At 45.0% G+C, this 15,109-nt stretch overlaps 1 protein-coding gene across 4 annotated transcripts in view; it reads right to left on the bottom strand.

Moving 5' to 3' along the window:
• Positions 1-15,109, bottom strand: part of kank3 (KN motif and ankyrin repeat domains 3) — an 88,449-nt gene that overhangs the window by 39,063 nt on the left and 34,277 nt on the right. For all 4 annotated transcript variants that reach the window (XM_080212744.1, XM_080212745.1, XM_080212746.1 and 1 more), the window contains exon 2: positions 1,572-1,675. In XM_080212744.1, coding sequence (XP_080068870.1) covers positions 1,572-1,608 — 37 coding nt within the window. In that variant the 5' untranslated portion in view covers positions 1,609-1,675. The remainder of the gene's footprint in view (positions 1-1,571; positions 1,676-15,109) is intronic.

The following is a 15,109-nucleotide window of genomic DNA, read 5'->3' on the forward strand; positions in this document are numbered from 1 at the left end:
ACAGGCTCGATGGGCCAAATGGCTTGTTGCTGCTCCTATTTCTCATGATCTTATGGCACGCAGAGTCAACTTCCAGACAGAAATGCTGGAGGCAAAATCTCCAAAATAATTCAGGAAACACTTGGATACTATATTAGGTTCGCTCTTATTGGGTCAATGAAGCAAATGGTCTTCCTTGTTTGGAATCATTTTGTGTTGATGCCACAAAGGGAAAGAAAAAAACAAATGGATCAAACGTATAACCTGGAACACCTCTGCTGCGGGCTTGTCAAATTAGGAATCCCAGTTATCCACATGATTGATGGTGATATATGTACACTGATTTAAACTCCAAATAGAGATTCTGTACAAATGATCTGGTACATCTTCAATAAATCGAGTTATACGCTGCACCCAATGATTTGAATAAATGGGAGCTCAGAATAAATGGGAATGTCAGGGCGATGTTAGCTCACCATGGAGATGCTGCAGCTAATTAAGAAAGCTGTAGGTTGGTTACATAGAAACTAGAAACAGGAGTAGACCATTTGGCCCTTCGAGCCTGCTCCATCATTCATTTTGATCATGGTTTATCATCGAATATCCGGATCCCGCCTTCCCCCATATGTCTTCACCCCTTTAGTCCCTAGACCTGTATCTAATTTCTTCTTGAAATCACACAACATTTTGACCGCAACTGCTCTCTGTGATAGTGAATTCCATTGCTACAAAAACAAGGGGAGTGGCTAAGGGGCAGTCCATAGAGAGAATAGAAGGTGTCAATGTAGGTGGCTATGATTCATCTTTCATTCCCTCACCCCACAGTATAAATATCTCCCAATTTCTATGCCTTTTAGCTTTGACAAAGGGTCATCTGGGCTCGAAGCGTCAACTCTTTTCTCTCCTTACAGATGCTGCCAGACCTGCTGAGATTTTCCAGCATTTTCTCCTTTGGTTTCAGATTCCAGCATATACAGTAATTTGCTTTTACCCACCATCAGCAACATTATTTCTGAATCTACCCCATCTAACCCTGTTAGCATTTTATAAGTTTCTACAAGACCCCCTCTCACTCTTCTAAACTCCAGTGAATATAATCCTAACTGTTTTAGCCTCTACTTGTATGACAGGCCTGCCTTTCCAGGGATCATTAGATTCATTGGACCATGTGCAACAAAAGTAATTTCTGTAAAAGAATGATGATAAGTGTCAACATTTCAGCTCCTAGGCCAGGCTACAAGAATGTGCGACGTTGATGGGGCAGTATGGTGGCACAGTGGTTAGCACTGCTGCCTCACAGCGCCAAAGATCAGGGTTCGATTCCCAGCTTGGGTCACTGTCTGTGTGGAGTTTGCACCTTCTCTCCGTGTCTGCATGGGTTCCTCTGGGTGCTCCAGTTTCCTCCCACAGTCCAAAGATGTGCGGGTTGGGTTGATTGGCCATGATAAATTGACCCTTAGTGCCAGAGGATTAGTATGGTTTAGAAGGGTTACAGGAATAAGGCCTGGGTGGAATTGTGGTTGGTGCAGTTTTGATGGGCCAAATGGTCTCCTTCTGCACTGTAGGGACTCTATGAGAAGAGGCCATCTTACCTGGGATACTTAGATTCATTTGTGCCGGTTGTGCCATTTCTCCTCAAACGTTCAGAGTGCCCATCAAATCAACAGATAACCGTGCTTCCAGCCAATCAGGCAGCCTGGAATAAAACACAGTGGAAACATCAAGCCACTACCTCGCACTGGACACAGTTACACACACTGATGCTCAAGAGTTCATGGTAATGCTGGTTTGAGTCTCCCACACTGTTCAGGTCCTGACCTGACCGTGGAAGCTATCCAAATGGAGGGTAGGATTAAAATGAGAGTCCTACAGTAGATGTGTTCCCTGTAGCTCCCTGCAGATGGCCACAGGAGCTACAGAGAGCAATCCTACTGTAGGATAAGGAGGACCACTTTGGTTTACAGGAGACCCTAATTTAACTTGAGGACCAGTGGGAGAGGGGGGGGGAATTCCGATTTTACACTCTGCCTGGTTTAATTCAACACTGGTGTGAATGTTAGCAATATTGGAAAGAGCTTAAAACTGGCATTTCACCCAATTCTGTGGATTTTCAGCTGGGCAAACAGGGTTAAAATTAGTCTCAATGACTGAATAAATAAATTCTGTTTGATTGCATTGTATTCTGGGATTTCCATTTACAATTGCTCTTTGGGGAGGAGGGGGAATCAAATTCTGTGGCACTGTTCAATTATTCACATGAGCTGAAAATTAGTGGCCTTAGTGTGATGTTGGTATACCTTTAGGAGATTTTTTTTTAATTCATGCGCACCACCATGTAATGTGATGTAATTGTTGGGAGGAGAAAGAACTGTGGGCAGCTTAGCTAACAGGGATTTCATTTTCAGTTTCAGTTTGGAGCTGCAGGTTTGAGTTTTAGTTTTAGATGAGACAGCAAGCTAAAAATAAGCGTTTTCCCTCTCGCCCTGTTTTGAAAATTCTGTTGGTTAGCTGAAAATAAGACCTTGTTTTCCTGAAGGGTGAAAATCTGCTATTGCTGGGGACTGGACCAGAGTCTCTCTGGTGTTTTGGGAAGCTGGCTTGTCTTCAAACTATTCTAAGTCACATGAAGGTTTGACTGCAGAATTCAACTAACGGCCCCAATCCCACTATCACGTGAGCGTTAGTCTGTGCTGTGTTAAACCTGTGAAACGGGTCTTCTGTCTATGGGAGGTCTTGTTTTTGATTGTGACAGCTTATATACATATGCATTAAGAGTTATAAATTATCATGATTGTTTGTAATTGATAAACGTTCTTGCTAATTTTCTTACTATACATGTTAACATTCTTAAATATTTTGTTTGATAAAAGCTCTCTAGTGGGTCACTCGAATCATACCTGAAATGAAACATCACATGCTTACCCTAGCCAAATTCAAAATACAAAACTTATGATCGTGGGTGGCTTCATAAAGTACTTTGGAGTTTCTAACTTGAACCTTAACATTAGATATACAGATAAAGAATGAAATACCTCCACTGACAGGCAGTGAATCCAGTCTCAAAGATTTCAGCTTCCTCCTTTCCCTGGAAATCTGCTTCCTGCTCACCTGTCTAAGATATTCAGAGACAGGAAAGGCAGGGATTGGAGATGAGCTGGCAGAGGAACAGAAAGGAGTTGGACTCTATTCGGAATCACAGTGTAGAGTGAGGGGGAGTCTGCTTTGACTGAGACCAGAGCACATCATTTGAGGGTGCCAGGGAATATATCTCAGGGGTATTGGTGGGAGAGGGGCAGGAATTATAAGTGGTAAGTATTTGGAAAACAAAATCAGACCCAACAATGTGCAATTAAGAATGGCAATGCTCTAAAATTCCATTAGGTAATAAATTCCATTAGGTAATAAATTCCTGGAATGATAGCAGACGATACGGGGCGGCACAGTGGTTAGCACTGCTGCCTCATAACACCAGGGTCCCAGGTTCAGTTCTCAGCTTGGCTGACTATCTGTTTGCACATTCTCCCCGTGTCTGCGTGGATTTCCTCCAGGTGCTCCAGTTTCCTCCCACAGTCCAAAAATGTGTGGGTTAGGTTGATTGGCTATTCTAAATTGACCCTAGTGTCAGTGGGATTAGCAGGGTAAATATGTGGGGTTACAGGAATAGGGTCAGTACAGACTCGAAAGAATGTCCCGAGGCACGGTACATCGGGGAGACCATGCAGACGCTACGACAATGGATGAACGAACACCGCTCAACAATCACCAGGCAAGAGTGTTCTCTTCCTGTTGGGGAACACTTCAGCGGTCACAGGCATTTGGCCTCCGATCTTCGGGTAAGCGTTCTACAAGGCAGCCTTCATGACACATGAATGGCCTTCTTCTGTACTATTGGGATTCTATGGTTTGGCAATAAAGCAATTAGAGGGAAGGGAGAAAAGTTCCTTCGTGGTGTGCTTGGGGTCCAATGACCTGCAACATTCTGAAAAATACAGCTGGAGTTCCTCAGGAATATTATTTTGAAAATATTGTAATCTCACTGGCTAGCAGCTTCTCATAGGCTGAACAACTCAAACACTAATAGTAATCAACCATTCTGCTTTGTCATAACTTGAGTGTGGATTTAAATTCCTAACGATCCCACATTACTCTGTGTTTAGTTTTAACTGGTTTTCCACATCTGGAGGCACTGACACCAAAAGCCTTTTGTTGCTGTTTTGTCATCGACCATGATGATTTGTTCTGTGTAATTGGTGGTTCCTCCATCTGCTTCCCATCAATTGCAGTGGGATTTTACAGAACGCAGTCCCTCCAATTGTACTACAGTTCCCCAATCATTGGCAGAAGAAAAAACCTGGACGCAAATCTGCCTTTAGCCCTTCCCGATTGGGCCTCGGGTGCACCATGTGACCCAATCAGAATTGAAAGCTGTCCTCAATTTGAGGGTTTCTCAATGCATTGACCGGTTGTCCAGGGATCAAGGAAGCAGAGAGGTACTGGTGTTCATATTGCCTTGGGTTGAGACTGCACAGATAGAGATTGGGAAAGAACGCTGGAGAGCTTCACTACATCCCAGAGTCCAAAGATCATCAAAGTTCCAGAAAAAATATCAAAGGGAGAGGCAGAGAGGGGGACCAAGTTCGATTCTGGCGTTGACTGACCGACTGTGTGGAGTTTGCACATTCTCCGTGTCTGCGTGGATTCCCTCCCGGTGCTCCAGTTTCCTCCCACAGTCACAAGATGTGCAGGTTAGGTGGATTGGCCATGCTAAATTGTCCCTTAATGCCCCAAGATACATAGGTTAGATGGATTAACCATGATAAATGTGTAGGGTTACGGGGATAAGGTGGGGAAGACGGCCTGGATAGGTTGCTCTCTCAGGGAGTCAGTGCAAACTCGATGGGTCAGATGGCATTTTTCTATACTGTAGGGATGCCATGGTTCCCAGTTTCCTCCTTGAGAGAGACAAAGAGAATAAGCGAGAGATGAGTGAATGGGATTTGTGGACTTATTAAAAGAATATAATTAGGAATTGGATTTGTGTGCAAAGTTCTAACTGTAATTCTTTGGTTGCTCTTTCCTGCTGTCATTCTCCTGGTCACTGTACTCATTCTAACAGCTGCCTGCTTTATTCACTTCACAGCCCAATTCATCTAATTAGAAACATATTAGTTCTCATTCCCTATAGAGTTTCATCATAAATTTCTGGCTGGTATTACAAGTGTGCCTCCCTGAGCAGAGTGGGGAAAATCTGATACACAGATTAATTTCCAAGAACATTAACAATGACGACATGTAATTCAGCTGCATTCATTTCAATCGGTTGGGAAATACACAGTCCCAATAGGAAATTTCCACATGCATTTATGTTCGAGTTACAGGTTGTGCATAACCTTCAAAAGCTCAACTTTATCTGGGTCTTTTCCATTGTGTAGGGTGGTGCAGTGGTTAACACTGCTGCCTCACAACGCCAGGAACCTGGGTTCAATTCCAGCCCTGGGTCACTACCTGTGTGGAGTTTGCACATTCTCCCCGTGTCTGTATGGATTTCTTCCCACAATCCAAAGATGTGCAGGTTAGACAGAGAGAGACAGAAACTCGGACAGAGAGAGACTGTTAGAAAGAAAGAGAGACAGGCATACAGACAGAGATACAGACAAAGGGGGGGACTGGGTTCGATTCTGGTGTTGAGTGACTGACTATGTGGAGTTTGCATGTTCTCGTGTCTACATGGATTCCCTCCTGGTGCTCCAGTTTCCTCCCACAGTCAAAAGATGTGCAGGTTAGGTGGATTGACCATGCTAAATTGCCCCTCAGTGCCATGGTAAATTACTCATTAGTGTCAGGCGGATTAGCAGAGTAAATACGTGGAGTTACGGAGATAGGGCCTGGGTGGGATTGTTGTCGGTTCCAGCTCGAAGGGCTGAATGGCCTCCTTCTGCACTGTAGGGATTCTATGATTTGTTTTACTTTGTCTCTAGGATGTGGGAGACACCGAGGGAACACTCATTGCCCATCCCAGGCTCGATTCGTGTAATGTTCTCCAGGTTTGTCTCCACCCACCATCCTCCATAAACCTCAGATCATCCAAAACACAGCTCCCCATAATCCTGTTCCACACCAAGTCACAACAAACGCTGCTCCTCACCAGCCATTTTTTAAAGGCCAAGTGATCTGAGCGCTGGTGGCAAGACCTACTTTGTTGCCAATTCCTAATTGCCCTTAGGAACAGTTAAGAGTCAATCACATTGCTGTGAGTCTGGAGTCACGTGTAGGCCAGACCAGGTAAGGATGGCAGATTTCCTTCCCTGAAGGACATCAGTGAACCAGAGGGGTTTTGACAACAATCACTGATTTTTTTTTAATGGCCAGGATGTGGAGAAGTTGGTGTTGGATTGGGGTGGACACAGTAAAAAAATCTCACAACACCAGGTTAAAGTCCAACAGGTTTATTTGGTATCATGAGCTTTTGGAGCGCTGCTCCTTCATCAGGCGAATGAAGTGAACCAAATAATGGCCCCCATTACTGAAATTAATATTCAGTTCCAGATTTTGGTTTTAATTAATTAATTGAATTTAAATTCCATCAACGGCCATGAAGTCATATCTCCAGGCTAATAGACTGGGCCTCTGGATTACTAATCAAGTGACATTACCTCTATGCCACTGTGCCCTAAAGACCTCAAATTTAACATGTTATCCGCGTGTTCAAATCCTTCCATCCAGCATTATTGTAACACCCACGCCCCCACCCTCACCCAACCCAACACTTTATTCTGTCCCCTCCTCCATCCTCCTTGATCTCCATTCCTCTCACCAATCCCTTTTCTTTCGATGACTGTGCTTTCAGATCCCTAAGCCCTCATGGAGTTCTGTGTAGTTACACAGGAACAGTATCAATGAACAGAAACCAATGCCCCTATATTGGCCCAACCAACAGCTCATGTCAAAAAAGACCTCTTCAGTGCGTCAGAGAAGAACTTTCCTGAACATTTTCATTCCCTTGTTGCCTCCGCAAGAAGATTTTGGGTGTGGGCTGTGGGGTGTAGCAAGTGTTTAGTTGGGATGTTTCTATCATGACTGCTGCAGGCTCGCTGGGCCAGCTGACTTTTCCCCACCCATCTTTCTTGTACACTTGTGAATTAGAGAACATATGATCTGGAACTGAACAGAACCTGGATTGCTTGCAACGTCCAACAGAAATCTCAGTGGCAACTGGCCTTTACTCACCCTCCATTCACAAGTTAAATCGGCAAGAAAGAACATTAAAATTAAACTCAATGAAGATTTTGAACAATCAATATGCTAAATGGAGGTAGTGGCACAAACCATATCCCATAAATAAGCATTAAATTTTCCACTCATGTTGTTTCTTTATCAGTCCTATTTGTCTGCATCTATAGAATCCCTACAGTGCAGAGAAAGGCCTTTCGGCCCACTGAGTCTGCACCAACTCAATGGATGAGTATCCCACCCAGACCCTCTGCTCTGCCCCATCCCCGTAACCCCATGCAATTAAAATTTATAACCTGCAGTTTTTAGTGTTAATGAATTAACTCCAATAGTGAGGAATCACACGCATTAGGGTCTTTTAAATCAAGTTATCGGACGATAATTTAAACATACTTTGTTTCCTGCGTTCATTAAGAACGAAAATGCTCTGGAATTCCGTTAAATAATACACGCATTAAAGTCACATAACTTGCATTCTCCCCACGCACGAGCTGACATGTTTGTAACAACAACATTATTAATTTGCATTTGTTACACACAAAACTAGATAATTATTAGGCTGCATCTGTCACTGTCAGTAGAGTTCCCTCTCTCCAAACTGCAGTCATTAATGTCAACAGCATTCTTCAAACCACACTGTAGCTTTCAGCATCAACAATAATCCTCGCTCTATAATCCAATGTTACCCTAACCGGGATTCCTCACTCTTTAATCCAACATTACCCTAACCGGGATTCCTTGCTCTATAATCCAATGTTACCCTAACCAGGATTCCTCCACTATAATCACCTGGTTCTGCTGTAGAGCAGGGTCGGGCAAAGAGTAAGCGAGCAGTAGTAATAGGGGACTCGCTAGTTAGAGGCATTTCTGTGGCTGCAATCAAGACTCCAGAATGGTGTGTTGCCTCCCTGGTGCCAGGGTCAAGGACGTCTCTGAGCAATTGCAGGACATTTGTAAGAGGGAGGTGAGCAGCCAGAGGTCGTTGTACATATTGGCACGAACAACTACTAACATTGCTACCAACATTGGTAGGAAAAGAGATGAGGTCCTGAAATGTAAATATAGAGAGTTAGGCAGAAGGCTAAAGTGCAGATCCTTGAAGCTAGTAATTTCAGGACTACTACCGGTAGCATGTGGTAGTGAGAGTAGGAATAGGAGGATTTAGGCAGATAAACGCGTGTCGTGAGAGCTGATGCAGGCGGCAGGGGATTTAGATTTTTGGATCATTGGGATCTTTTCTGCAGAAGGGGTGACCTGTTCAAGAGGGACGGGTTACACCAGAACTGGAGGGGACTAACATCCTGGCAGGGAGATTTGCTAGAACCACTCGGGAGGGTATAAACTAGTTTGGCAGGGGAGGTGAGACCCAAAGCAGCAGGGAGACAGAGGAGAAGTTTGAGGAGAGCACTGAAGTTAAAGAGAGCACATTAAGTAGTAAAAGAATGTAAGTAATTCTAGTACTAGACAGATCAGGCAAGAGCAAGACAGAGAGCAAGGGAAGTCCCCTGTTAAACTGCATTTATTTCAATGCAAGAGGCCTGACAGGCAAGGCAGATAAACTCAGATGAGTACGTGGGACTGGAATATTATAGCAATGACTGAAACATTGGGAAGGACAGGACTGGCAGCTCAATGTTCCAGGGTACAGATGCCATAGGAAAAATAGAACAGGAGGTGAGAGAGGAGAGGGAGTTGCGCTTTTGATTAGGGAAAACATCGTGGCCGTACTGAGAGGGGATATATCTGAGGGTTCGGCCACCGAATCTATATGGATAGAACTGAGAAATAAGAAGAGGGAAATCACATTGATTAGGTTGTACTATAGGCCCCCAAATAGTTGGCAGGAAATTGAGGAGCAAATATGCAAGGAGATTACAGATAGCTCCAAAAGAAATAGAGTGCTAATAGTCAGAGGATTTTAACTTTACCAACATTGACTGGGACAGCCATAGTATTAGAGGGTTGGATGGAGAGAAATTTGTTGAGTGTATTCTGGAGGAATTTCTCCTTCAGTATATGGATGGCCTGACTAGAGAGGGGCAAAACTTGACCTCCTCTTGGGAAATAAGGAAGGGCAGGTGACAGAAGTGTTAGTGAGGGATCACTTTGGGACCAGTGACCATAATTCTATTAGTTTTAAGATAGCGATGGAGAATGATAGGTCTGGCCCAAAAGTTAAAATTCTAAATTGAGACAAGGCCAATTTTGATGGTATCATGCAGGAACTTTCAAAAGTTAATTGGGGGAGTCTGTGAGAAGGCAAAGGGATGTCTGGTAAGTGGCAGGCTTTCAGAAGTGTGTTAACCAGGGTTCAGGATGAGCACATTCCTCTTAGAGTGAAGGGCAAGGCTGGTAGAAGTAGGAAACCCTGGATGAGCTGGGATATTGAGGTCCTGGTCAAGAAGGCGAAAGAGGCACATGACATGCATAGGCAGCTGGGATCAAGTAATCCCCTTGAAGAGGGTGTAAAAGTACAGTCGAGAGAGATATCGGGGGGCAAAAAGGGGACACAAGATTGTTTTGCCACATAAGGCAAAGGAGAATCCAAAGAGTTTCTACAAATACATAAAAGGGCAAAAGAGTAACAAAGGAGAGAGTAGGGCCTGTTAAGGATCAACAAAGTCATCTATGTGCAGATCCACAAAGGATGGGTGAGATCCTAAATGAATATGTCTCATCTGTATTCACTGTTGAGAAAAGCATGGATATTAGGGAACTTGGGGAAATAAATAGTGATGTCTTGAGGAATGTACATATTTCAGAGGTGGTGGTGCTGGAAGTCTTAAAGCACAATCGAGGTAGATAAATCCCTGGAACCTGATGAAGTATATCCCAGGACATTGGGGGAGGCTAGAAGGAAATTGCAGGTCCACTAGCCGAGATATCTGAATCATCGATAGTTATGGGTGAGGAGCCAAAGATTGGAGGGTGGCAAATGTTGTGCCTTTGTTTAAAAAGGGCTGCAGGGAAAAGCTTGGGAACTACAGGCCAGTGAGCCTCACATCTGTGATGGGAAATTGTTGAAAGGCATTTTGAGAGACAGGATCTACAGGCATTTAAAGAGGCAAGGACTGATTAGGGACAGTCAGCATGGCTTTTGAAAGGGTAACCAAGAGGTAGATGAGGGCAATACAGCTGATGTTGTCTACATGGACTTTAGCAAGGCCTTTGACAATGGTTAAGGTGAGAGGGGAGAGATACAAAAGTGTCCAGAGGGGCAATTTTTCACACAGAGGGTGGTGAGTGTCTGGAACAAGGTGCCAGAGGTAGTAGTAGAGGCAGGTACAATCTTATCTTTTTAAAAAGCATTTAAACGGTTACATGGATAAAATGGGTATAGAGGGATATGGGCCAAATGCGGGCAATTGAGATTAGCTTAGGGGTTTTAAAAAAAGGGCAGCATGGACAAGTTGGGCTGAAGAGTCTGTTTCCATGCTGTAAACCTCTATGGCCTCAATAATCCGATGCTACTCCTCACCGAGATTCCTTACACTACAATCCAATGCTACTCTCACCGAGATTCCTTACACTACAATCCAATGCTACTCTCACCGAGATTCCTTACACTACAATCCAATGCTACTCTCACCGAGATTCCTTACACTACAATCCAATGCTACTCTCACCGAGATTCCTTACACTACAATCCAATGCTACTCTCACCGAGATTCCTTACACTACAATCCAATGCTACTCTCACCGAGATTCCTCGCACTACAATCCAATGCTACTCTCACCGAGATTCCTCGCACTACAATCCAATGCTACTCTCACCGAGATTCCTCGCACTACAATCCAATGCTACTCTCACCGAATTCCTCGCACTACAATCCAATGCTACTCTCACCGAGATTCCTCGACTACAATCCAATGCTACTCTCACCGAGATTCCTCGCACTACAATCCAATGGCTACTCTCACCGAGATTCCTCGCACTACAATCCAATGCTACTCTCACCGAGATTCCTCGCACTACAATCCAATGCTACTCTCACCGAGATTCCTCGCACTACAATCCAATGCTACTCTCACCGAGATTCCTCGCACTATAATCCAATGCTACTCTCACCGAGATTCCTCGCACTATAATCCAATGCTACTCTCACCGAGATTCCTCGCACCATAATCCAATGCTACTCTCACCAAGATTCATAAGAACATAAGAAATAGGAGCAGGAGTAGGCCATCTAGCCCTTCGAGCCTGCCCTGCCATTCAATAAGATCATGGCTGATCTGTCGTGGCTCCGTTCCACTTTCCCGCCCTCTCCCCATAACCCTTAATCCCCTCGCTTATCAAAAACCCATCAACCCGCGTCTTAAAAATATTTAGCGAGGCAGCCTCCACCACTTCAACAGGCAGAGAATTTCAGAGATTCACCACCCTTTGAGTGAAGAAGTTCCTCCTCAACTCCGTTCTAAACCGCCCCCCCTTTATCTTGAGGCTGTGCCCCCTAGTCCTACTGTCCTTTCTGAGTGGGAGGAGTCTCTCCACCTCTATCCTATCCATCCCATCCATCATCTTACATGTCTCAATGAGATCTCCCCTCATTCTTCTAAACTCTGACGAGTACAAGCCTAGTTTATTCAGCCTCTCCTCATAGCTCAACCCCCTCAACTCCAGCATCAGCCTAGTAAACCTCCTCTGCACTCCCTCCAAGGCCAAAATATCCTTGCGTAAGTGCGGCGACCAAAACTGCATACAGTACTCCAGCTGCGGCCTCACCAGTGCCCTATACAGCTGCAGCAAGACCTCCCTACTTTTATATTCAATCCCTCTCGCTATGAAGGCCAGCATCCCATTCGCCTTCCTGACCACCTGCTGCACCTGCAGGCTGGGTTTTTGCGACTCATGCACAAGGACCCCGGAGGTCCCTCTGCACCGTCGCCTGCTGCAGTTTTTCGCCACCTAAGTAACAGTCCTTCCTACCATTATTCCTACCAAAGTGGACCACCTCGCACTTGCCAACATTAAATTCCATTTGCCAGTTCCTGGCCCATTCGCCCATCCTATCTAGATCCTTCTGCAGACTCTCCACACCCTCCGCGCAATTTGCCGTTCCACCAATCTTGGTGTCATCAGCAAATTTCGACACCCTACACTCGGTTCCCTCCTCCAGATCATCTATATAAATGGTAAATAGCTGAGGCCCCAGCACCGACCCCTGGGGCACTCCACTAGTCACCATCCGCCAATCCGAATAGCACCCATTGACCCCCACTCTCTGCCTCCTATTTGACAGCCAATCCTCTATCCATGCTAACACCCTACCCCCAACTCCATGTCCCCTGACCTTCTGCAATAACCTCTTGTGAGGTACCTTGTCAAACGCCTTCTGAAAATCAAGACAGACTACATCCACCGGCTCTCTATCCACCGCCCTAGACACATCCTCATAGAACTCCAATAAATTTGTCAGACACGACTTCCCCTTAACGAAACCGTGCTGCGTCTGCTCTATCAAGCAATTCCCCTCAAGATGCCTCGCTATTTCCTCCTTGATGACGGATTCTAACATTTTACCTACAACAGACATTAAACTAACTGGCCTATAATTCCCTGCCTTTTGCCTGGCACCCTTCTTAAACAACGGCGTAACATTAGCCGCTTTCCAATCTTCCGGCACTTCCCCAGAATCCAGCGACGCCTGGAAAATAACCACCAAGGCATCCACTATTCCTCGCACAATAATCCAATGCTACTCTCACCGAGATTCCTCGCACAATAATCCAATGCTACTCTCACCGAGATTCCTCGCACAATAATCCAATGCTACTCTCACCAAGATTCCTCACACAATAATCCAATGCTACTCTCACCGAGATTCCTCGCACTATAATCCAATGCTACTCTCACCGAGATTCCTCGCACTATTATCCAACGTTACTGTCACCAAGATTCCTCGCACTATAATCCAATGCTACTCTCACCGAGATTCCTCGCGCAATAATCCAATGCTACTCTCACCGAGATTCCTCGCACAATAATCCAACGTTACTGTCACCGAGATTCCTCGCACTATAATCCAATGTTAATGTCACCGGTATTCTTAGCACAATAATCCACCTGTAAGCTGCATTCCTCACACCAGTCCACACACACTCCAAATGTGTGAGTATCTCTCACAAAGGAGACTGCAGCTGATGAGTTTCTGCTTGGACGTACTGAGTTACAACGAGTAATTGAGATGTCACATTTTCAAACTACTCTCCAAGCTCCTCAAGCAAGGCTCCATTTATTTTGTATTTATTCAGTCAAGCAATGATGGTATCCCTGGCAAGACCAGCATTTCTTGCCCATTACTAAATGGCCTTGAGAAGGCAATGAATGGGGCGCTGCTTTCTTCAGCCATTTCATTCGGTGCGGTGTAGAGACCTCCACAATGCCGTTTGGGGGAAGAGTTCCAGAATTCAGACCCAACGATGGTAAAACAGCAGTGATATTCCAGGTCAGGATGGTGCGTGACTCAGAGAGAAACTTAGAAATGATGGTGTTCTCATACAACTACCTTTATCCTTCTGAATGATAGGGATTGCTGGTATGGAAGATCCAATCAAAACATCTTTTAGCGAGTTAATGCAGCACATCTTGTTGATGACACGCATTGCATTGTGAGGTGGTGAAGGAAGTGAATATTCATGTGGTAGTAGGGATGCGAATCAAATTGTGATGGATGGTGTTGAGTTTCTGAATGTTCTAGATATGATCATCCACTCAACTGGAGAGTATCACACTCCTGATGTGTGCCTTGTAAATTGTGGACAGGCTTTGGGGAAGTAAATCATTCACCACTGAATCTCCAACTTCCAGCTTGCTGTTGTATCCTCAGCATTTATATGGGCTGGGCCAGTTCAGTTTCTGGTCAATGGTAACTCCGGGATGCTGATTCTGCTGGGGATTCAGTGCTGATAATACCATTGAATGCCAGGAGGAGATGGTTAGATTCTTCCTAGTTGGCGATGCCCATTGTCTGGGGCTCGTACAACATGAATGTTACTTTCTACAAAGCCCGAGCCTAGATGTTGTCCAGAGCTTGTAGCACATCTCAATACAACCTGGGGGGGGGGGGGGGGGGGGGGGGGCGATGGCACAGTGGTTAGCCGGACCAGGTAAGGGTGGCAGATTTCCTTCCCTAATGAGCATTAGTGAGGCGGTTGGATTGTTACAATGGTCTTGTGTTCCATCCCTGATACCAATTTATTTAATTAACTGGATTCAAACCCACAGACTGCTGTGATTCGAATGCATATCTCCATATTATTAGCCCAGGTCTCCGGATTGCTTGTCCAGAAACATAACCATGACCAGCAAACTATATTCATAATGGCTGTAGCCCTGGGAAAACAGGCATACCTCGCCCACACTCTACCATCTGAATGTGCGTAATTCATATATTTCTTTCTCCTGTATCTATTTTATGAAGGAAATGCCATACATCGCCCAGAAAGTGCGCAGAATCATTTCCCACAGCTGGATCACGACATTCCACATTGTAAGACCGACAATGAACAGAGCCAGCTGTGAGTCACACTGCTGAACCCAGCAGGGCAAGGTTTAAGGTGCAGCCTTGACACTGCAACGGTGTCAAGGAACAGCACGGTAGACTTGGAGATGGATCAACTATTTTACAAAGTGTCATGGAAGCAGACAGCCTAATGAGCAGGGAAAAAAAAACAGTTCCAGCTCAAAAATACATTCGAAGCCTTCCCATCTTCACTGGGCTATCTGTCTCTAGACAATGGATGAGCGAGATAAAAGCTAAGGCAACGCGGGGCAGGAAGGTACTTTTCCCACTTGTCACTCATCTTTTCCTATCAACTGATTTCCTAGAAACCATCCCTATGACCTCCTCTTCTGCCCAGAGTTTGCTATCAAGTGGGTTAAAAGCGAGCTGGATCTTAA

The sequence above is a fragment of the Carcharhinus amblyrhynchos genome, chromosome 26 (assembly GCF_965287045.1).
Source record: "Carcharhinus amblyrhynchos chromosome 26, sCarAmb.v2.hapA, whole genome shotgun sequence".
NCBI classification, from domain to species: Eukaryota; Metazoa; Chordata; class Chondrichthyes; order Carcharhiniformes; family Carcharhinidae; genus Carcharhinus; species Carcharhinus amblyrhynchos.